The 24,745-nt window shown below is 38.1% G+C and overlaps 2 protein-coding genes across 3 annotated transcripts in view; one reads left to right on the top strand and one right to left on the bottom strand.

Moving 5' to 3' along the window:
• Positions 1-24,745, top strand: part of LOC131430781 (connectin-like) — a 502,561-nt gene that overhangs the window by 58,887 nt on the left and 418,929 nt on the right. The window lies entirely within an intron of this gene.
• LOC131430782 (protein mothers against dpp-like) lies at positions 4,860-8,123 on the bottom strand. Of its 2 annotated transcripts, XM_058595990.1 has the most exons (2): positions 8,102-8,123; positions 4,860-6,585 (listed from the first exon to the last, which is right to left on the bottom strand). In XM_058595990.1, exon 2 carries the CDS (start codon positions 6,581-6,583, stop codon positions 5,165-5,167), a length of 1,419 nt encoding a protein of 472 aa, XP_058451973.1. In that variant the 5' UTR covers positions 6,584-6,585; positions 8,102-8,123; the 3' UTR covers positions 4,860-5,164. The 2 variants fall into 2 exon arrangements, with proteins under 2 accessions (XP_058451973.1, XP_058451972.1); XM_058595989.1 differs by lacking the exon at positions 8,102-8,123 and having other exon boundaries at positions 4,860-7,127.

Raw genomic sequence — 24,745 nt, 5'->3', positions numbered from 1 at the left:
TGGAAAATCTGAAATATCGTCAACTTATTCTACGTAATGAATTTTAAAATACATAAACTTTTTTTGTTTCTTAATTTTGTTGACATCCTCGATTATTACGAAAGTAATTTGAATTTTTTCTTGGTAAATTTCTTTAACTATTGACTTTACTTTTTATTGAAATAAAACTAGAAACTGTTCAAAAGTAGTAAATTTTTGCTGGTTGACAACTCTATGCCCTTTTAAAGTACATGAATATAGTAAATTTTGTACTCTAAAGACTTACTTTTTATTTATTGCTATTTTACATTTTTTTCAAAAATTGAAAATTTGCGCTAGTTGACAACCCTATGCATCTAGTAAATGTTTAAATGTTGTGATTTTCGATTAATATTCACTTCTTTTTCCATTTAATTCATGTTTTTTTTTTAAATTAAGAATTTTCGTTGATTGACAACCCTAACCCGCGCTTTTTCATTGACATTGACGTTCTTCTTTTGCAATAATGGTATGAAATTTGACCATTTCATGGAACAGTATCGAGATGAAAACTATCACTAATGACGGCGTTTTGGATTTCTTCATGAAAGTTTATTGCCAGAAATGAAATTCGCACCGAAGACAAAATGCAGCCGATTCTATTGAGGACTATCATTCTTTCGTTACATTCATCGTCCAACACGAGTAAGACTGCCGCCACTACATTCATGAAGCGCTCGCTCATGACTGTCACATGCGACTTTCATCTGTATGGTTCGTGCGACATTCATGTGTGACAGCCCGAATAGTAGGCAACATGAAAGTTTCCAGCACACGACATTCAAAGTAAACATCTACAGTTTTAGGTACCAACATAGGAATTTCACTTAAAACTGTCACGTGAAGGGACCGTTTCCAGCACTGTACTTGACATATCACTTTGGAATTTCATCCAGTCAATATTTTTTGTCAAATTATATGGGATAATAACTGAATTAGCAATGCCTTTGTTACTGCTAATTGAGATGATGATTGGTAAATGATCGCTACCGTGTAAATCAGGAAATACTCTCCAGGTGCAATCTAGTCGAATTGAAGTCGAGCAAAGAGATAAATCTAATGCATAATATCATTGTAAACGAAACCCCACATAATTCCGTGCGAATTGAAATCTCCCAGAATCAATCGTGAAGCAGGGAGATTTTATTTTTGCAGGCAGCAAAAGAGACAAAAACAAAATTTCAAATCAGTGATTTCCTCCAATAGGAGCTAGCTACGAGTTCAAGTCCCGTCTTTTTCGTAGCTTTTTCACGGTTTTCATTTCATAGTTGTGTTCGCATTTCGTTTTCACAATCTGATTTCGTCTTTACACACTGATCAAATTTAAAACTTTATAATAGTTTCTCAATGAGCATGAGATTTTTCAAATCGGTCGGTTACGTCACCTGATCAAATTTAAAACTAGCTCAAGGCGACTCTACGTCTCAACAAGACTATAACAAATCGTTATTATAAAGTAATTGATCACGTTTGGAAGGTTAATGGTATATAGTTTCGGTTTCGTCAATATAATAAGTGTATAAGTGACGTAAAAGAGAACTGCAGTTTGTTTCATTCGCTATGCGGTAGAAATATTCAAATGCATTGAACGAAGCGACACTCGTACTGCTGCACTACTACCACTTAATATTTATGGAATTACTAGCTGACCCGTCGAACTTCGTCTCGCCTGAAATTATTTTTTTTTAATTTGTGTTTTTGAACAGCAGAGTTGCCAAACGTTAATGTTTCTTTCCATTATTTTACTGATTACTTGGCTTACAATAAACGAATTACGACAAATTCATATCCAACACAATAACTTCGTCCTGAAGAAGAAATATCATCAAGAATTATTGTGGATATGTTCAATGCTTTTGCTACGCAAAAACTAAACAAATGCACCGTTTGCCATCTCATCCTTCGAGTCAGTGTATTGAACAGAGATTGTAGATCTCTCTCAAACTAAAGATTTGACATATGGGATGATGGATTGGGTTGAATCATATCTGACTGGTCGTAGTATGACCGTGAGAATTGGCGACTGCGTTACTCTATCATTCATCGTGAGCTCTGGCATTCCTCAGGGAAGCCATCTAGGACCATTCATATTTCTGCTATATCTAAATGATCTGAATTTCGTATTGCAATGTATGAAGCTATCATTCGTCGACGATTTCAAGCTGTTTCATCTCATCATAGATCTGAAAGACTCAAATTTCTTGCAGTCACAGTTGGATGTATTTTCTAACTGGTGCAACGTCAACAGAATGGTTATTAACGCCTTCAAATGCTTCGTTATCTCCTTCTCTCGTAAACGAACCACGACCATGTATGATTACACTATTTCGCAAGCTGTACTAAAACGGGAGACATCAATAAAGGATCTAGGATTGTTATTGAATTCAAAACTTAGTTTCAAAGATCACATAGAATATACCCTCTCTAAAGCATTAAAGATGCTAGGATTCATCTTTCGCATCTCAAAAAATTTCAATAACATATACTGCCTGAAATCGTTATATTGCGCTCTAGTTCGCGAGTATGCTGTTGTTGTTTGGGCATCATATTATCAAACAGATAAGCAACGCATTGAAACTGTTCAGTGCAAATTCATTCGTTTTGTTTTGCGTCGCCTGCCCTGGAGAGTGCCATTTAATCTTCCAAGCTACGAAAATCGTTGTAGACATACACTTCGATTTTCTTTCTGTCCGCCGTGATACACTGAAAGCTGTTTTCGTCGCGGACCTCATCCAATCTCGAATTGATAGTGCAGATCTCCTATAACAGCTAAGTTTTGACATTCTTCGGCGTAGTTTGCGGTTTAATCCCTTTCTCAGAATTCCTCGTGCTAGAACTAACTATGGGTTCATTGAACCGTTTTCGAGTATATGTCGCGTATTCAATACTTGATCTGATGGATTTAATTTCAATTTATCTCGTAACGCCATTAAAACCCGTTTTTTCAAATATTTTCCCGCTAGTTTTATTAGGAATTAGTCAATATGAATAGTTGTTAGTTAGCTTTGTAGTTTAAATAAGGGTAATTAAAGAATTCGGTATGTATCATTTGGTCAAATGTTATCTGGTGATACAAAAGTTGAGAAGGTTTTATGCCTGCTGGAGAAGGAGAACCAAAATCTCAGCTCCAGCAGGCTTTCCACTTGCTCCTAAATAAACAAATAAATAAATTAACAGATGGATGAAAAAGAGATGACCAAGATAAATACTTTCAATTGACCCCACAAATTTCCAAAAGCAGCCCTCGTGGATTGTTGTTTATCATTGAATATTAAGACTTATTTGTACTGAAGACGTTTAAAATTCAATAGCAAATCCTTAGGGATTATCGAAAGTAATAAACTAATTTTGAACGGTTGTCCATAACCTACTTCACCGCTACTGATATTACTTAGTCGTGTTTGATGAATGTTCGTAGCAGGATAATGACAGGATTAATTTTCGATTAACGAATTAGCGATAAAATGAAAAATACTTGGACACTCGAAAGTTCAAATTACCCTTTTATTAAATATTGTGTCCATTAACTTTGACATGAACGCTGGATTCGTTCAAGAATTGTATCAAAAGGCCTCTCATTCGTCGAGCCACCACATCGGTTTGCTTAGTATTCAGTCCTGAGAATCAATATTCTGTTCTAGCGGAGTGAACATGAGGAGTGATTATACCAGTATTCTTCTTATCGTTAAAGCCAATTTACAAAACAGCAGATCTCACAACTAATGGTTCTTGCATGCCACGAGAAATCGATATTGATATATGATATTCACGGTTCGCATATAGTAATTCGTCAAGTAATCCAAAGTTCGGAAAATGAAATGAATTGGCTTAAGCAGCTTACAAATGTCTTGAATACCATCCGTTTTGAAGTAAACCATTCTTGAAAACTCACTCGAATCGGCTGAACAAACGTCAGCATGCTAAATGCAAGGAAAATATTTTCATCTGAACTAATTATTTCAACAGCAGAATCCCTTCATTGATACGTAAGAAAATCGTTACATAATTTGATTTGTTCAACTCACGGCCACGATGGCCAACATAATTCATCTAACTACATCTACTATACCTAAAACAGTAATGTGCATTCCACCATAAGGTCATTTGGCAAGTAATGATTTTGATACCCTATTAGGCACGTGTTTCCAAATGACGAATCAATCATGCATGTAAAATCTCCACCCAAATCTACTCGTTGCGCGCCAAACGATTTTCCAAAGATCTAGTATTCTTTTCTTCAACGGCGAAATACTGAGCATCTCCTTGCGCGCCAAACATCAATTGTAGATCTAGCAAACATTGGCGACTTTTTCAGTGAAAAATTCCATTGGCCATACAAAATAACTTTATTGGTTTTTCCCACTTTTTCAGTAAGTTTTCCTAATTTTGTTGATGTACGAACCCGGTGGGGGTAAAAACTGATCAAACAAAAAAAAAAGCATCTCAATCCGTCCATCCGTTCTTACGTGATGCGATTACAAAGAATGATCTCTGCATTTTTATATATATAGATAACATAATTAAAAATAAAACTATAACGTTCGTTACTCATGTGAAATCTTCAGTTTTATTCTTTGATCTGTTCTGTTCGAACAGATTCAAGGCAAATTGTAATTGTATATCGAATGTAACTCTTACTTCCTATAGATTATCTTTCTAGCTAGAGAAAAGCAGACAGTTGTTTTTTACTTGTATCCAATCGAACTAATACCTTGATATAATTTGAAAGAAGCAGATGATTGATGGTGTTGCGAATCGACTTGGTGTTGATTATCGTGTATCTGATCATTTTTTAAATGAATTTATTATCAAACAACGAAAAATTCAACGCAAAGCTTTGATGTATTTCTAGTCTTCGATGTTTCGTTGTACGCTGATCAAAGATGCGTTTACAGACGGGATAATTGTAGATGAAAGGGTAATCCGGTTGGACGGTTAGGTAAACTGGACAATTGTTAGCCAGTGGAAAAAGAACTATAACAATATAATTTCTTCTTGTCATTTTATTTACATTCTGGTTGAAAATTGTTGAAATTTATTTGTAAACAATACACATCAGATTTGATCGCTTTATTACATCAGAAGTTTTATTATTTTACTTTAAAAAAATTACTCTCCCTAATCTTTCGGTCTTCATTCCGCCTCCCTACGACACCGAACTGATTGCATTGTGGGGCGAACCCATCTGAATCAGTACCTTGTCCAGCCACTGCAGCGGTCCGTGCAGGTGAATCTCGATCCAGCAGGGCGTCGAAGTGACGTCCTGCCGGTGATACTCGGCACCCCAGCCCTTCACGAAGCTCATCCGTATCGTGCACATTTTGGTCAGTTCGTACACCGCTTCGAATCCGTGGTTGACCGAGTGCGACAGGAGCTGGGCGAATTCCTGATTGTTGAAGATCTTCAGTGAACATCCGGGCGGAATTTTGCACACCGTACTCGGGTGGAATCCGTGGTGATGGTTGCAGTTACGGCTCTGCACAAAAATGGCCGAATCCGACAGGCACTCGGCGTACACTTCGCCCCCGACGTAGTAGAGGTGGACTCCCTTGCCGATGTGACGCCGGGTGTTTTCGATGGTGCTGTTCCGGTTCACGTTACTGAGCTGACCGAGACAGAAGCGATCGGAGTTGTTGGATGGATTGGTGAAACCGTCGACGATGATGGAGGTCGCGTTGCAGTGGAATACTTCACCAACGCGACAGTTCAGTTCGTAGTATGCTATGCTGGCCCAGTACGGAGGCTCCTGATAGCTGACCGGAGCCACTTCGCCGTGCAGCTGATTGGTGTCCATTTGATTGCTTTCCGTACCGGCCGCATTGCTGCCATCCTCCGAGGGGCTGTAGGCAGGAGGTGGTGTCTCCGGTAAAGATCCGTATGGGCTTTGAGGATTCGAGTTGATCGGTCCTGGGCTGGACACCGAAGAGATCGGACTGTTCGGTCCCATGTGGGATGAAGCGGGTGAGTTTGGTCCTCCGCTACCGATGTGTGCGTTGTTGAAACCGGAATTCGTGTAACTTACGTTATGTGGCATGCTGGATTCGTTCATCTGATGAAATGGCAAAAGCGAGTGACCGGGAGCGAATTCCGAGTGCCGAGGAACCAACACCGGCGGTAGGATCGGGCTTTCAACCCGTTTGTAGTGGTACGGGTTGATGCAGACTTCCTTCTGCTTGGCCGTGAATGGATACTGACACGTTTCGATCGGTTTAAGCTCGTGGTGACTTTGGAGATCGGGCCAACGCCACACCCGACAGTAGATGACATGTGGAAGACCCTTGCGATGGGAAACCTGCAATCGTCCGTCGAGAGATCTTGGAATCGTAACGCATTTCGATGGTTGCCCGGGACAGGACAGTGCCCGTTCCAAATCTTCGATGGCACCTTTTTGCTTCTTAAGTTTCTTCACCAAACTGTCGACGGCTTTCTCGGCCCATTTCTCTTCTTCGTCACCCTGCTTCCAGCCAAGCAGTTTCTTAACCGCCGGACTGGTGAACGAGAAAAAACTGTTCAACGTCGACAAGGTGCTGCTGCTACTGGAGGATTCCACGTCGTCGGTGTCCATGATTAGGGCGCAGCTGATTGTACACTTCTAAACTTTACACTAGATATGTCCGACGATTATTTCATGGCACAACGCCAGATAGCAAATAGTTATGTACTCCAACCTGCTTCACTAGAGTTTTACTGGAAGACTGAAAACGTTGCTTTTTTAAATTGTTGAACAAGTGTCGAAAATCGTATAAAATAATAATGGGTAGGAGTGAGCAGGATGACAAACATTTTTGACGTAAACAGGCAACCGTTTGTGTGAAATGTCAGCCAATTCGGGTAATTTTTTGGTTTGGAATGCATGAGTGGGAATAGGAAAAAATTGTTTTAATATTTTTACCCGTAAGGGGAAACCTGCAATTTCTTATGAAGCTTAAACTTGTTACTAGGCGTGTCAAACTTGACTACCTGAGGTATTTGTTTGCTTTAGAAATGAGTATTTCAATAAGTGTTTAAGATCGGTTATTATCTAAACATTGTATACCTGACATCTTTATGTTTGAACATGTTACATTATGACAATTTGTCAGGTGTGTGGATTCGGCATCCCATTTCACCTAAGGACGAAAATATCCATTTTATACATTTTTGAAAACTACTTACACTCAAGTAATCGATCGAAATGTATTCCTGAAAAGAATATTCTGAAATGGTTGAGAATATCAGCTTTGTTGAAAAACTGTAAACGAAGATGAAATCCAAGAGAAATTATTCGAATATAATAATAATAATCAAATAATCTTTGTTTAGATTTCGAGGAGCAACTACAAGACGAAGTAGATTATGTTTATATCATCGATTACCTATTCAATGTTTTCTTACTCTAATCTTGCTGTCAGAGTGAGCGCGGAACGCGAACCGAAGCGAAGCGATTCAATGCAATGTTTTCGCTTCGCATTCACTTTGCTAGGTTTACTTTGATCAAATGCAACTAGCTCGCACGCGCGCCTCGTCACTTTCACTCTGAAAGCTTGCTGTCAGAGTGAGCGCGGAACGCGAAGCGTCAAAACGCGCTTGCGAACTTGTTTCATTTATTCAAAGCAAGCATGTTACAGTGAACGCGATGCGATAACATTGCATCGCTTCAAAACGCTTCGCCTCGCTTCACAAAACGCGTTCACTCTGACAGCAACCTAACATTCCTACCATAGTGCAACCGTCACGCGAAGCGTCATTACGAGCGTGCGATCAAGTTCTATTGCATCAATGCAAGCATGTCAGAGATAATGCGATTTGCGAAGCGTTATGATGCGAAGTACTTTTACCACATCGCACTCATTCTGACAGGTTTGCTTTGATCAAATGTAACTAGCTCGTACGCACGTATTGACGCTTCGCGTGACGTTTGCATTCGGATAGCAGCCTAATGTCGATTTTGCTTGAAGCCGAAACTATCGCAGTTCCAACCCCAACTGCAGTCAAATCCACACATTTGACAGCAGCTAGGGTCGAAACTGGGTTGGGTTTTGCTTCAAGCGAAAACGCCATAATAACTCATCAGTTCGTCGCTCAGCATCTGTGTTTTTCAAAGAGTTTAGATGCGTCTGAAAGCTACGGTATTAACGTCGAGATCTGGTGTTATCCCGAAATTTGTTTCAAAGTTAACTTTTGTTTTTCAAAGATTACACTAAATCTCGAAGTTTCATGCATTTTTCAGACAATTGACAACAACAAAAAGAATCGATTTCGGAAATCTCAAAATCCCAAAGTAGATTTTTTTCAAAAATTACAAATTTCGTACTATTGGATTGATTAATAAAGGGGTTTTTGTAATACATTCTATTAGAAATGAACGTGTGTAGTTATTACATGTATTACTAAAGTGAAAATATTGTAGAACCAAGGAGGAGATACCCCGTTTAAATAAAACAAAAATAAATAAACAAAAATAAAAATTGAATAATTCTAATGTCCTTCTCAAAAACCGTGTTATTTGTGTAACCTGTGTAAAAATTCTTGCAATAACAAACACATAAATGTGTTCATTGCTCTGAGTAGCCGGCTACCGAGAATACTTTCCTTTTCTTTCGCGTTTTGTATTAATATGTGCTAAAGTTAAAAATTATTGAAAAAATTAAAGAAAATCAAACTTGGGCCTAATTTTTTTTTGGTTTTTTAATTAAAACATGAAGCCTTGGGGGCTTAACTCAATCTTGGCAAAGTTTCAGAGTGGAAAGATTAATACTTTCGGAGCAGTGAATTTTTCAATCACGACCCGCTCGCGCGGAGTGTACCGCAGCGCAACTCACTCGGATACGGTATTAACTTGTCGACACATGCCGTGCCACTGATCGAATCCTAACTTTGGCAGTTTATTGTTAGCAACGTTTCAGTTAAGATCGCGGTGTAAAAATGAATTCAAAGATCAAAAATATCCGTTGCGTCGAATTTCTTCTTCCCTTCTTGTGAAATTAGATTTTTTGCAAGCAAATAATGTTTTGTGTGCACCGTGTAAAATTTGCTTGACTTTAATTATTATTATTCATGATTTTAATATAAAGACATCAAAAGTTCAATAAAAAAAGTAGTTTTTACTCTTTGTTCCGGAATCAATAATTCTTTTATCCCATGAGATTCCTTACTTTCGTAACAAAATATCTTGATGTGTTTTTTGGCAAAACAGTTAAAATTCTCATTCTTTCGGATTTAGATGCATCTTTTGAATGAAATTTTTGTTTTAATTCGGTAAGATAACCAGGCAAATATGGTTCATTCTTAAAAGGCTATCAATATTTTAAAATTTGGGAAATTCAATGTTACACCCAAACCTCCGTTTACGAACACTTTTTATACGTTACCTCTTTTTACGTACCTCTTTTTACGAACCAAATCCCAAATAACGTAATCTTCTTTTACGAACCTACTTCGTAAAAAGAGGTTTTGTCATTCATCGGAAGCGATTTCCGATTCCATGGAAACTACTACAATATGGGTATTTTTGGAACGGGTTTAAAGAGTAGATTCCGGAAAATGATGTTTGAGGTATTTTGGAAATCCAAGATGGCGACTTCCGGTTGATTGATATTCCTCGAAAACCCTTGCAATATGGGTATTTTCGGAACGGAATTGATGAGTAGATGTCGGAAAATGATGTTTGAAGTGGTTCTGAAATCCAAGATGGCGATTTCCGGTTTGTTGATTTTCCTTGAAAACTCATACAATATGGGTATTTTCGGAACGGAATTGATGAGTAGAAGTCAGAAAACGATGTTTGAGGTAGTTTTGAAATTCAAGATGGCGACTTCCGGTTTGTTGATATTCCTCGAAAAAACCCTTACAATATGGGTATTTTCGGAACGAGGTTAATGAGTAGATGTCGGAAAACGATATTTGAGGTGGTTCTTAAATCCAAGATGGCGACATCCGGTTGATTGATATTCCTTCAAAACCCTTGCAATATGGGTATTTTCGGAACGGAATTGATGATTAGATGTCGGAAAATGATGTTTGAGGTGGTTCTGAAATCCAAGATGGCGACTTCCGGTTTGTTGATATTCCTTGAAAACCCATACAATATGGGTATTTTCGGAACGGAATTGAGGAGTAGATGTCAGAAAACGATGTTTGAGGTAGTTTTGAAATTCAAGATGGAGACTTCCGGTTTGTTGATATTCCTTGAAAACCCTTGCAATATGGGTATTTTCGGAACGGAATTGATGATTAGATGTCGGAAAATGATGTTTGAAGTGGTTCTGAAATCCAAGATGGCGACTTCCGGTTTGTTGATATTTCTTGAAAACCCATACAATATGGGTATTTTCGGAACGGGATTGATGAGTAGATGTCAGAAAACAATATTTGAGGTGATTCTTAAATCCAAGATGACGACTTTCGGTTTTTTATATTCCTTGAAAACCCTTACAATATGGATATTTTCGGAACGGTATAGTGTTTTAAAGGAATACCAAGTTAAAGGAAAATGGCAAAACTTTCAAAAGATACTAATAAACCGGAAGTCACTGTTTTGCATTTCAAAACCACCTCAAATATAATTTTCCGACGTCTACTTTTAAATCTTTTTCCGAAAGTACCCATATTGTAAGGGGTTTCAAGGAATATCAACAAATCGGAAGTTACCATCTTGGATTTAAGAACCACCTCAAACATCGTTTTCTGACAACTACTCATAAATCCCGTTCCGAGAATACCCATATTGCAAGGGTTTTCAATGAATATCAACAAACCGGAAGTCGCCATCTTGAATTTCAAAACTACCTCAAACATCGTTTTCCGACATCTACTCATCAATTCCGTTCCGAATATACCCATATTGTTAGGGGTTTTAGGCAATCTCAATCAACCGGAAGCCGCCATCTTGGATTTTGAAACGAGCTCAAACATCATTTTCTTGCACTTACTCTTCACATCCGTTCCGAAAATGAACATACGATGCGCGATTTCCACAATAATCACACAAAACTTTTTTTACGAACCAAATCCCAAATAACGTAAACTTTTTTTACGAACCAAATCCCAAATAACGTAAACTTTTTTTCAATGTTGCTCGAATATCAAAAATACAACGAATGTCTATGATCATCGCTCGCTTTCCTTCGCCTTTGTTCGATAATCGTTCTGGTATTCGGACTTGTCCGTATATTCGGGCGCGAACGAAGCCGACGCTGCTTCGTTACTTGCACGAATATCTATTCCTTGCAGTTGTTATTCGCATTGAACATACCCCCAAATGACTTAACGCGAATATCGAACGAATATTCATACAGCGATCATCGCCAAACCTCATTCGCGATGATCGCTCGTGCTGTCTTTGAAACATGCAAATTAAGATGTTTCCCCCCGCACTATTACCATAGTCTTATGTGTATGTGATGAACTATATTCCAGCATTCTCCCGTTACTGCTACCGAACGAGATATGATGAATTTATTGGATGAAGAATGCTTCGCGAAGAATGGAAACCAACGATCTTCGCCGTGACGCTATTCGAACCAATTCGAAGAATAAAATAAATGAACGAATGACAAACGAATGTATAAAACGAACATGCACGATGTATACCAGCAGCGAAGAATGGATTAGTATATTCGGGTTCTCTACGATTATTGCTTATTCCTTTTGCACCCTTCTCTCTTTTGAGCAGTGAATAGTTCAACGTTGTTCGAGCCTGGCATATTCGAAGGCAGTATAATCACAGCAAGGATGCGTGAATGAATTAGTCACACGAAGAATATTTGCAACATTGCTTTTTTTACGAACTACCTCTTTTTACGAACCCCCGTTTAGTTCGTAAATGGAGGTTTCGGTGTATATTGTAAGCAAATGTAAGAATTAATTCTGTATAGTTACTGAATATAGACACATTGTCATCAGTCTCAGAGGATTCAGAATCTGTCATCATTATTGCATCAGCAGAATTTTCCCTCACAGCTGAATAGTTTAAATTGCATCATTTTCGCAAGTTTTCCAAAATTGTATGTCATCATTATTTTAATACTCACGTAAATCCTTTGCCCCAATTTTATTCGCTTTTTGCTTATACGGTGCACACAAAACATCACTTGCTTGCAATAAAATCAAGAAGGGAAGAAGAAACCCGACGCAACGGATGTTCTTGATTTTTACTAAAATGAGTTTTAAAGTTAAATGGATTGCAGCAACGAATTTGGATTTTTGAATTCATTTTTACACCGCGATCTTAACTGAAACGTTACTAACAATCAGAGCTTAAAATTGTCACGCATTCTCAATGAAAGAATCCAATCCAACAGCCTCATTTTCAATATTTCACTGTCTCATTCGTAAATGACCGACATAAGAACAAACGAAGAGAGACGAAGCATTTTCGTTTCTCATCGAAAAAATGAGAGAGTATAATTGCCAACGTCACTCTTTCCTCTATGACTAACGTCTTCAGGTAGCATCAGCAGAATTTCAATTCTCATTTTTTCATCGATGTATTGAAAATCTGTGACGCTTGGCTATAAATAGTGACTCAAATATGACAAATCGAAGTAATTACATCCCAGAACCTCTTTGGAAACCAAAATTACTACAAATTCGAGCACCAACAGGTAAAAGTTATTGTGAAACCTTTTGTGTCATTTTAGATTCTCACGGCTTCGGTTGAATATCGACACTGCATTCTATGGGATTTTCACTGAAAACTGCAAATGAAAGAAAAAACACAATTTTGAAACTACTCTCCCACTTATGTCATTGACTGGACATGGATTTCGTTCTCATCAGCCCGGTGGCAACAATAAGGCGCTCCAGCTAGTGCTATCGTAACCAACATCTCAGTCCTTCGGGGCCATCAAAGCTAGCAAGTCAGTGAGAGCGAAGTAAACAAAATGAAGTAAAATACAACACTTCATTTATTGTGAAAGTCAGTATTACAATTTGGCAGCGCACGTTTCATAACGATATCACATTTATAATCAAACATAAAAAAATCAACTTTCAAAGCTAAATATCACAGATATTTAGCAACAACGAACTTATATACTTCTTCGTTGTTTTCGTCTTTGCGGAAAAGATGATGGTCACGAAAACATGGCGGCCTAGCAGGGACTTGGTTCTCATAGTTTGCAAGCGAAGCTGAGAGTGACAGTAATTTCTCGTCATTTTCGTCTATTTTGAGTCAATGAAAATGACTTTTATTAGCTCTGCTAACAATAAACTGTCAATGTTAGGATTCGATCAGTGGCACGGCATGTGTCGATAGGTTAAGACCGTATCGGAGTGAGTTGCGCTGCGGTATACTCCGTGCGGGTCGTGATTGAAAAATTCACTGCTCCAATAGTATTAATCTTTCCACTCTGAAACTTTGCCAAGATTGAGTTAAGCCCCTAAGACCTCCTTTTTTGATTAAAAAAAAATTAGGCCCAAGTTTGAATTTTTTTATTTTTTCAATAATTTTTAACTTTTTGCATGATATTAACTTTGAAGGTTGTTTTATGGAATCGCTTATTTGAAATCTAAGGAAAGGACGCACATTTCATGTCTTGGACGAATGTTTGTATCTTTATTAGATTTTGCGGTATAGGCTGTTGAAAAAAGAATCTTTTTTGTAAACGCAAAACTTCAAAAAATCATATCTCGAAAATTCCACGTACCATTTGAAATAAAAAAACTACGTGTCGAATATTTTCGAGTTCTTTACCGAAAAAAATAGTTAGATGAAAAAAAAATTTGGGTGGCTGATTTTGCGTGAAACGCCCCTTATAACACATGGATCAATAAGTCCCGAGACTAAAGCAGAGATGGCGCTCGTAGTAAACCAGTAACCACGTCTTTCTAGAGTACTAACCTTTGCTTGAAACGGGTCAAAATTTTAAGTCGATCCGACCAGAAACAGCTGAGTTATCGAGGTTGGAGTAAAGTCGTTTTGTAGTTTGTTTAAAAAAATGAAAAAAACCGAGTTTCGTGTTTTGATAAAACATTGTTTTTCAATGTGTAAAAACACCGTGCAAGCAAAACAATGGATTGAAAAATGATATCCGGACTCTTGTCCATCAAAAGCAACGATTTGTCGGTGGTTCGCCGAGTTTAAACGTGGTCGTACCGACACAAATGACACGGAATGCTCGGGTAAACCTGTGGAAGCCGTTACACCGGAAAATGTGAGTGAAGTGACAATAATTATAATGAAAGATCGTAAAGTGAAGTTCCGTGAGATTGCTGAGATGACACAGATATCATATGGAAGTGTATTTACTATCCTTCATGAAAAATTGAGCATGAAAAAGGTTTTTTCCAAGTGGGTGCCGCGATTGCTTTCGATGGAACAAAATGCACCCTGCCACAAGTCGATGAAAACAATGGCGAAATTAAACGAATTGGGCTTTGATCTGCTTCCCAACACCCATACTCGCCAGGTTTAGCCTCCAGTGACTACTGGCTCTTTGCTGATCTTAAAAAAATGCTCCAGGGAAAAAAATTTGGCTCAAATGAGGAGGTCATCGTGGAAACTGATGCTTATTTTGAAGCGAAAGATAAATTTTTTATAAACATGGTATTGAAAAATTGAAAAAACGTTGGAACCATTGTATCACCCTAAAAGGTGATTATGTTGATGAATAAAAAAAAATGTTGGAAAAAAATGTTGTTTCCATTGTTAGTCTCGGGACTTATTGATCCAATACGTGTACTTTTATAGAAAAGCATCGTTATCATGATCATGTAATAACACTAACAAGTAGGTACAAATTAAATTAAAGAATTAAAAATTTACAAATAAAAGAAAAGAATAGAAGAAATAAATATTTACAATTTTTTAATTTTTCATCTGACAAATATTAATTTTAATGTGGCAACCCTGCACGCTATACGAAATTGAACAAAGCACGCTGGGAACGGAGCAAAGCTGCACGTACCGTAGCGTACCAGTTTTGCATCGTCATTTTGAATGACGATTTGAATGTGTTGACACTCATCGCCTTATAATTTCGGAACCGGGAGTCGTATTAGGAAGAAATTGCACAGTATTTTTGAAGACAATTAGAGATTTAATTTGAATCATGATTTGTGAAAATCGCTTCAACCGTTGCTGAGAAATCGAAGTGAGTTCTGTTTTTGGAGATTTTCTTCACTATTATCGGTGCTTTCGGAAGCGGAAACCGGAGACTAGTAGTATTTTAATATATTCACTAATACCGTTTCCATTTTTTGAACCTACACGCGGGCGACTCTGACTCCGAGTAAAACGAACACGTGGTACGCGCCCTACACAACAATTAAAAAAAAATAAGAAAAAAAATAAACAAACTTGCGTGGATGTCGTGGTGCGACCCGGGACAATTTTCAGAGCGAAACGAAGTCCACTCTCAAAAGTTGTTTGGGTGACTCTGGATCAACTCTCGGGCAGCTCTGATGAATAAACGTAAACGGTATAACTAATAAAATCTGCCTACTAGATTAATTCAGCAGTGAGTTTTATAAAAATGTGCATCTCGTTTTGCCATCGCTTGTGAAAAATACTTATGAAATTGACACTTTCTACTAATCGCACTGTTATACCGGAACCGGAAGTCGGATAAATTTTTTGGGAACTTTTGAAAAAATTTCAAAACCTTTTATTTGCTTCTTAGTTTGTGAAAATCGGTTAAAAAAATTCCGAGAAAATTGAGTGCGCATTTCTTAAAAAGTTTGCACACATATCCTTGAAATTCCGGAACCGGGAGTTGGATCCAAATAAAATTCAAGAAAATTGTGTGAGGCCATAAGGAGTGTATCGAAAATAAGCTATCCACAAATTTTTCTTTCAAATTATGATAAAAAACGATATTTTATTCAAACTAAAAATTGATCCTTTATTGTACGAGGTTGAACTTGAGCATAATGAAAACCGGATTAAATTTATGTTATTTCTTCACGAATTTTCGAACTTTTGATCGAACGCTCTTCATCAAGTTCCGGACAAGTGTTGCCTCTCATTTTTTGGACGCTTGAGTCCAATTTTTTTAAAACTCCTGCATGTTCTCAGTTGCCTTACCAGTCTTCTTGAAGACTCTCTTCACGATTGCCCAGTAACGTTCGATGGGTCGAAGCTGAGGGCAATTTGGTGGATTGATATTTTTCTCAATGAAATTTATACCCTTTTCTGCAAGCCAATTGAGAGTGGTTTTGGCATAGTGAGCCGACGCTAAATCCGGCCAAAACAGTGGAGGTGTGCTATGCTTCTTATATAAAGGCAGCAATCTCTTCTGAAGACACTCAGATGGATAGAATTCTGCTTTGGTAATTCCGGTAGTGTAAAAAATGGTTGACTTCAAACTACAGGAACATACTGCTTGCCATACCAGTACTTTTCGACCGAATTTCTTCACTTGAATCGACCTGTCCGCATCGCTCACATCCTCCCCAACGACGACAGTAAAGTATTGTGGACCTGGAAGGGTTTTTGAGTCCTCCTTTACATAAGTCTCATCGTCCATCAAAACGCATGCATCCGGGCACTGCAAAAGATGCGAATACAATTTCCGGGCCCTTGTTACTGTTCGCTTCTTCTGTTCTACGCTTTTTTTTCGAGATTTTCTGCTTCTTGTAGGTCTTCAGGTGATTTCGCCTCTTGACACCCTGGATAATTCCGACACTCGTTCCTGCTTTTTTGGCCAAATCACGTATTGACATTGATTTGTTCTTCATGATTAGAGATACTACTTTCTAGTCATGTTTCGGGTTGAAAGAACCGGATTTTCTGCCTCTTCCTGGTAGCTTATCCAAAGAATAGTGTTCTTCAAACTTATTAATGATGGTTTTTACACTGACATGATGAATTCCAAACCGCTTCGCAAATTTTCGCCTAGCAATACCCTTCTCACTACGCCATGTGTCCGAAACCTTAATTATCACTGCCTTCTCAACACACGACATTTTGAAAACGCAGAATTTCAACCGCACAAACAAGTAAACAAACGAAAGCTGGCAGCCAAACGCACAGCATGCTGTGATCTGAGCAATAAAAACCATCACAAATACATGCGTACAACACAAATGTATGTGGATAGCTTATTTTGGATACACTCCTTAAGACCTTTTATCTGAATCTAAGTTAGTGAAAATCGGTTCAGCCATCTCTGAGAAAATTGAGAAACACACACACACACACCCACACACACACACACACACACAAATGTTTACCAAAAAAATTACATAGTCCTTATAATTACTTAAAACCAAATCGATCGAACCGACCGTTTCCGGGATATATATAATTAAAAATTTTCAAGGGAGTTTTTCTTAATCCCTTCTCAAAAGTAAAACTAGAGTTTTGCAATATATAACACTTATGCTAAATTTAAGCCTAATCAAAACATACAAAAATAAAAGTTAAAAAAAAACTGTCATTTGCGGTGGAATTGCTCATTGTGCATCTTCTAAATGCGTCTTTTGGCCACTAGATTTTTGTTTGGTTGTTTACGGGCTCGAAAAGAGCTATATTTTTCTCATCGACGAATCACTTTGATGGGACTTTAGCTGGTATTGCAATTAAAACTTGTTAAAATTGGCAGGTTTCACAATTACTACAGAACGGCTATTCATGTCAGGTATGTTTGACACATGACTTTGCACGTTTTTTTAACAAATGTGAAAATCATTCTTATTACTGCTTGTGAACACAAAAAGATTTAAGGATTAAGTTCCACATCGGTTTATTTAACTGATTCTACAATAAGTTCATTTGAGCAGTTTCATTTTTGGTTTCTACTTAACAAATATTATTGCTATGTAACATATCGAACAAAAAACTTGTTACACATTATCCAAGCAAACTGCGCTTCATCAATCACACAATCGTTCCGAGAAGAGTGGAGAAATACAATGCTAGAACAAGGTTTGCTACTTAGGTTGCTGAGAAAAAATTCGACTGTTTGACCTAATCATCGAAATGTTTGAGAGTGGTTGATTCAGTCACTTTGAAGGACTTTGCAATTTTTGATTTTCAAAGTCGGAGTCCAAAAATAATTTTTGGTTCACGGTATTAATCAGGTATAACTTGTTTGAAACAAAATGAATCAGGTCGAATTTTTCAGCACTGAAAGCAGAAACAGTTCAAAACAAACTGCTGTCTATCTATTCCGTCGATCTGACAATTCGATGAGTCACAGTAAAAAAGAATAGTGTGTTCAGATAATAAATGATTCGAGATTTGATACAAAGCAGTGACTACTCTAGGATGACCAATATTGACAGAGACACCGGATGGATGACGCTGCGAACAGAAATAAAACCTTCGTACTATACTTTGTTTACTTAAATCTGTGAAGTAATGTTTTCATAATGTCAATGGTCAATAAACGGTATCTACCAGTAAAATTATTTAGTGGAAGAGTTCATCACATCGCCGAGTCGACAAAGCAAAACAAGAGATAATAATCTTAATCACATCATTTTCCCATCGAAAACGGCAGCTTTCAAAAAGCCTGTAAACTAAATTTGAATAATCTTCCCATCGGTGGTAAACCATCTCTTCCCCTCCGTCATTGGATAAATATTTCTCTTCCATCGTATTGGCCTAATGCCATCAAAGAGATACAAATCGAAAAATCATTCCAGCAAAGGTTCCACGAAAAAGACTTGAGCCTCTTTTCACCGCATTAGATCTTCTGCCGACCTCGACCAGATCCCGTGATTTCCTCGCATTATTGCCTATTCAGGTTCACCTCATCTCCTTCCGCAAGGGTTTTGTCCGTTACAATCCGCACGTACCCCAAACCGTTCCCCCATCAGTCCCCACCAATGGCGAGCTTTCGGTCTTCGGCCCTCTTCCGGTCGCCAAAAGACCGTTCAACTTGGCCCTAATCGTCCATTGCCTGAGCAGCACAACGCCGCCTGCTGCCGTCGTCACCGAAAAGCTTGCCGACTGCGGAATAATTAATGAGCGATCTAATGTATCGAAGCCAAAGGCGATGATAAATTGAACATCATAAATCTTACCTTCCTGAAAAGTCGTCAGGATGGCGAGACCGACGTCGGCCTCCCGGGTTGGAATCGGGCGCGCCGAAAACGGAAACCCTGCTGCGGTGCCGTTTGGCGGGTGAATGGAATTAGGGCAATCCTTTTGTCGGCGGGGCTTTGATCTAGCCGGAATTGAGTTTTCCTTTCACCGAAGTGCACGGAGATGGGAAAGTTTTATTGTAAAATAATCCGATTTGATGGTTTTTCCTACATTATCCCCGTCGTGTCGTCAACGGACGGAGCAAAGTGCGCCTGAGCTGTTCGGTCTTTTCAAGTTCGGAAGATGTTTGTTTTCCGAGAGATCTTGTTTACCGACAGCGTGATGCGCTCTAAGCACCGTCTTTGGACAGCGAGTGAAACATGGCTTTGATGGCGAAAGTAAATCAGGCTATTTGCGAGGCGGGAAGCTGAACTTTTGTTTTTTTTTCTGCGAAAAGCTCAGTGACAACAAACTTCCCACTCGCCACCATCCTCCTACTCCTCCTTCTCGTCCTCCTCAACGAGTGAAGCATCAGCAAAGAGGCTGCAATAAAACGTGGTGTCGTCAGTCGTCATTATTATTTCACTAGCAAACCTTCTCAGAACTTGCCAAATTGCATTCTGTGTGGTGAACACCTCAGCTGCATTCTTCGTTCATTGAAGCAAACCTTTCCGCAAAAGATCATCCCGGAGCGGCAAGTTCAAAGCTCAAACAAGTTCCACAGCAATCTGATGTGGCTGTTATTCGTTGGTCCTTTGTCCCGGCTAGCAGAATAGCACACTCGTTTCCAATGTTGCCCGACTAGTAAACCCATCCACGTCATCCGGGCGGATCTCTTCTCACTGGCAGCGCAGCGGTCGGAATCACGGCCACCGGCTTTTATCCTCTTTTGTTATGACTTTTAGAAAGAGATAAAGAACCTCATTCACCGGCGAAAGTAGATAAGGTATGGCAAACCATTCTCATCACCATCACGACCGCCGATGATAACATAAAACGACTGACGATGATGCTTCTGGAGCAGCAGAGAAGTTGCCCGCTTTAGTTTTCCGCCTTTTGTCTTGAAGGCGGTGGTGCACTTTCGGGGGCTCAGATCAAGTTCATCACCGACAGCAGGCGATTGCAGCCCTCGGGATTTAATTTATTTTCATTAACTTACTGGGTATTCTTCGAAAATTGAATTCTGCTTGTACTAGCAATGTACTAATATTACTTTTACCACTACTTCTACTGTTACTACTACTGCTGCTAACTTCATTACTAAGGCTGCTACGACTGATGCTACTGCTAGTACTCTTAATGAAGAGAAAAAAAGGAAATGATTGCTACTGTTTACCGGATGTTCTTTGGACGTTATCGATTTTGCTAATGGACTTTAAATGTCTTGCTGCTATACTTTTCCATTTCTTGCTGCGGGAAGCAGCAATGACGTCAAAGTGTTCCTTCCGAGTCGTGGTGAAAATAGGAAGCGAGTGAATTTGCTAAAAGTAGGTGTGTGTGTTTAATTATCAAGAAAGGAGGACGAGCATACGACTGGGAAATGGAGCTCGCTTACAATTTTACCCAACGGTACCATTTACTGTGAAGACTCAATTTTGTTTATAGTCGTTGCTTTTTCAGTTTTTCCCGGTCATAACTTTTTCGCTATTTTAACTAATTCATAGAAGTCAGTTCGGTTTCACATCTCATCCAAGTCAGTCGATAAAACAAAACCGCTTACGTTCGGGACAGAAGAAACCAAGTACAGTATTGTGTAGTGAACAATAGCACGACCTCGAAATGAGTGAAACAAACGAACAAAAACTACCGCCGACACGAACGAATACAATTGTTGTTGTATTCGACCTTCGATACGAGAACTTGAAGGTTTGCTTAAGGAGCAAATGCATCTTGACATTAAACGTGTGCATTTACTTCAATGCAATAAGACCAATAATGTTGTTTATATCCAGTTCTATAAAGAGTTGGATGCAATTCAATTCGCAAAAGACAATAATAATGTGCACTATGTGGAGCATGAAAATATCAAGTACAACATTCCAGTATATATGGAAGATAGTGCTATAGAAGTGCGTGTGCATGATCTTCCCTCGAGCGTCATCGATCCTTATATTCGAAAAACTATGTCCCAATACGGAGAGATTCTCTCTATCGAAAAAGAAAGTGGAAGAATTTTTCCCCGGTATTCTAAATGGCGCACGTTTGTTACGCATGCGCTTGAGGAGGCCTATACCTTCCTATGTGACATTCGGTCAGGATACAAGAATACCGTGCAAATCACTTGTTACCTATGACAATCAGATGACCACATGTCAATATTGCCAAAAAACTGTTCACTACGGTAAACCATGTGAGAAACTGGACAAGGAGACAACTATACCAAAGGACAACGGTGCTTCCTTCACACCAACCCCAAGCAACCCCAGTACACCTGTGACAGTCACCAACAACAGGGAAGTATCCCTTTCAACGAAACCATCCAACGTAACCCCTATAGAACAAAGTACACCAGCTGCAGTTAACAGCTTACCATCCAACCAACCAGTAACTGCAAACAATGTACAACAGGGCACATCTACAGCAACTAGCAACGAAATCAACAACAATACCACGGCAATGGACTCTCTTTACTGTCTTCATTATTTTTACTGTCTTCAGTGGCTTCACTTTTTTCACTGGCTTCATTTTTTTCACAGATTTTCTTGGATTCACTCTCTTTACTGTCTTCACTCTTGTTACTATCTTCACTCTATTCTCTGTCTTTACTATTTTCACTGTCTTCATTGCCTTCTCTGTCTTCATTCTCTTTACTGTTTTCACCCTCTTCTCTGTTATTACTCTTTTTTATGTCTTCATTGTCTTATCTGTCTTCAGTCTTTTTACTGTCTTCACTCTTGTTACTATCTTCACTCTCTTTCCTGTCTTTACTATTTTCATTGTCTTCACTGGCTTCAATATTTTTCCAGTTGATTTGATTCGTTTATTTTTTTTTGCTTTCCATTACTTTGAAGTTGTTACTATATTTTGTACAATTGTTTACTATTGCTGAATCTTCTCAGTTTTTACATTCTAAATATTTCAACTTTTCCAGGATTCTTGCACCTTCGCTCTTCGCATAAAAATAAGGTATAGAATTCGCTCTAACTTCCTCTAACTAGGACCAAGTCTCATATACCAATCGATTGAGGCGTGTTTCTCACAGATGGCTGAACCGATTTTGACCTAACTAGTTTCAAATGAAAAGTCTACCTAGAAGTATTTACGTTATTGTTTTCTGTCTGTGGATTTGATGATTACTTTTCGTGTTATGCAATCTTCTATATCAAATTCTTTCAAATGTTTTTTCACAATATCTGTCACAATGGACCTTGAAAACTAAATATGATTCCAAATTGAGATACCTTATCGTATTACCATTCAAACGAGTCGTAGAATGTAAGAACCCGTGAACTTTTCACGGAGATATCGACATTTCTTCGCCTTATCCCAATAGGGGGTTTTGTACGTAACGCAATGAAATGACGCTTGAAATATAAAATAGACACAATTTTTAATACAATCATTTCTGATTGAGGCGATGAGTAGGCGAACGACCGTGGGCAGGTTAAAGCCGGGTATAAATAAACGATAAAGTAATTATGTTTTTTTATTATATTATAGAAGTTTAAGCCTCAAGATCCTTCTCCGGGCCACTGACCATATGTGTGGGCTTGGGAATCGAACCCAGGTGTGCTGCGTGAAAAGCATCGGCTTACCCATCACGCTATACCCGTTTCTCTAAATAATAATTTTATAATACTCTTCAGCATAGTATTTTTGGCTCGATTGGTTTTTAGCACGATTCCTTTTTACTAATACAGGAGATTCTGCATTATCTTCGAATTCAAAGTGATAACCTAAACATTTTTCTCAATATTTGAGAGACAAACGATTATTGATGCAGTAAACATGTAAATCGACAAAGGAAATGTATCGTTTCACTACTAAGTGGATAAGGCACGTTTTTTTATTACAACTACCTCTACTGCTTCACTGTGTTCAGCTCTTTACTATTTCTACATTCAATTGTTTTATGTTTTTTACAAGCCAGTTGTCGTATAATCGAGTCCAGATCTGAAAAGATTCGTAGTGTCAATAGGATCATAGAATTAGCCATGGTTATGTACATTAGGAATCGGCTGCGAAGTCTGTTGAAACAAAAATCAAATTCCTAATAAAGGAATACCAAGGCTTTGCTTTTTCATGTTTTATCTATCTTGCTACATTGACTTGTTCATCATTGCAGCAGTTTCAATTTTTTCACCTCTTCACATTTTTTCCTGGTCTGTTCGTTTCCTTTGTCTCCAATTCTTCAAAAAATTTGCTTTTTCTCCGTCCGTTCACATTTATTATTACTTTCAATTTCCCCTGTAATGTCTTCGCTGCCATCGCCGTATTCAATGTCTTCAATGTTTTTAACTACATTATTTTTACTCTTATAAACTTTCACTTCTTCTCTGCCTTTACTTATCTATCATTCTTACTTTTCCGCTGTCTCATGTAGCGTCACAACCTTAATTGCTTCATTTTTTTTACACTCCCGGTATTATATAATTCAAAAACCGATTCGATTCATAAACATTTAACATAAACATATGAGGCAACATCATTTAAGTATATTAATAGTATACCTTTGCAACATTAATTTGAATTGACCTTTGTTTTCACGAGCCAATCACAGCTTTCCATAATGATGTCATCCTCTCGTTCAATTTGTGTAGTATGAACTATCGCACAAAAGGGAATCAATAAATATATGCTCCAACACATCTTTGCTTAGTCCACCTCTAGCTTTAAGTGAGGAAGGTAGTTTAACTAGTGAGTGGAACTGACCCAAGGGTAGTTTCATCAAACAAACACTTCTCGGGAAGCCTCGTTTGATTCGCACTAAGCAACGTGGATTTGAGCAAACCCGGTATAAACGCAGAAATGCAACATTCTGACGGTGTTTCATTGCGATTTCTGCTCGAAAGTGCAAAACCAGAGCAATCCGCGCCACCAGTGTTTTTCAATGAAAAACGCTAGTAGATTCAGGTGAAAGGTCATATAACGCTATTGAATTTAATTCTGATCCGACTTTCGGTTCCGGAATTACAGGGTGAAGTGTATTGCAAATTGAAAACCGACATTGCAAACAGGCAGAAATTTTTGCAAATATGATTCAGAGCTACTTACAAATTGAAAAGGTTATGTTAGTTTTTATAATAGTAAAAATTCAAATGATTTTTTTTAAGCTTCTAGTAATATTTGTGAAAATATGAGTAACATGACAATGTGATTAATTAATATTAAATCAGGTTTTCAAATATCTGCATTATTTCCATTTAACTCCTGTTAAAATATCAACAATTTTTTTTCATATCTTCAATATTTATGAAATTTAACTGTTTTGAGATTTGTAGTGCTCTCATATGTAAAAATCACTTCCACTTTTCCACGTGAATTTCCTACGTTCTTAGAGCTATTTTTGTAGAAAGCATATAGGAAGCTTCTACTGAGCCATTGATAAACTATTTTGAGACTTGTCCTAAGACATAAAGCAGTATTGGAATTAATTTATACACATCACTACTGATGAGCAACAGACAGAGAGAAAAGGATCAATGAGGCTAATGTATGATAGTGATTTGCAAGAAAGATAGTGGGAGGAAATAAAATCGTAGGAGTGACGTAAGCGACATTTCCTGCTTTCATCTAAACGCTCAATTTTCTCGGAGATGGTTAAACTTATTTGGA

Source organism: Malaya genurostris, chromosome 2 (genome assembly GCF_030247185.1).
Source record: "Malaya genurostris strain Urasoe2022 chromosome 2, Malgen_1.1, whole genome shotgun sequence".
Classification (NCBI taxonomy): domain Eukaryota; kingdom Metazoa; phylum Arthropoda; class Insecta; order Diptera; family Culicidae; genus Malaya; species Malaya genurostris.
Note: the sequence above shows the minus strand (reverse complement) of the source record. Positions and strands in the feature narration are given on the sequence as shown.

What these genes read in the sequence shown, in the direction of transcription:
- LOC131430782 (XM_058595990.1), bottom strand. Translation starts at nt 6,583, where the DNA reads ATGGACACCGACGACGTGGAATCCTCCAGTAGCAGCAGCACCTTGTCG.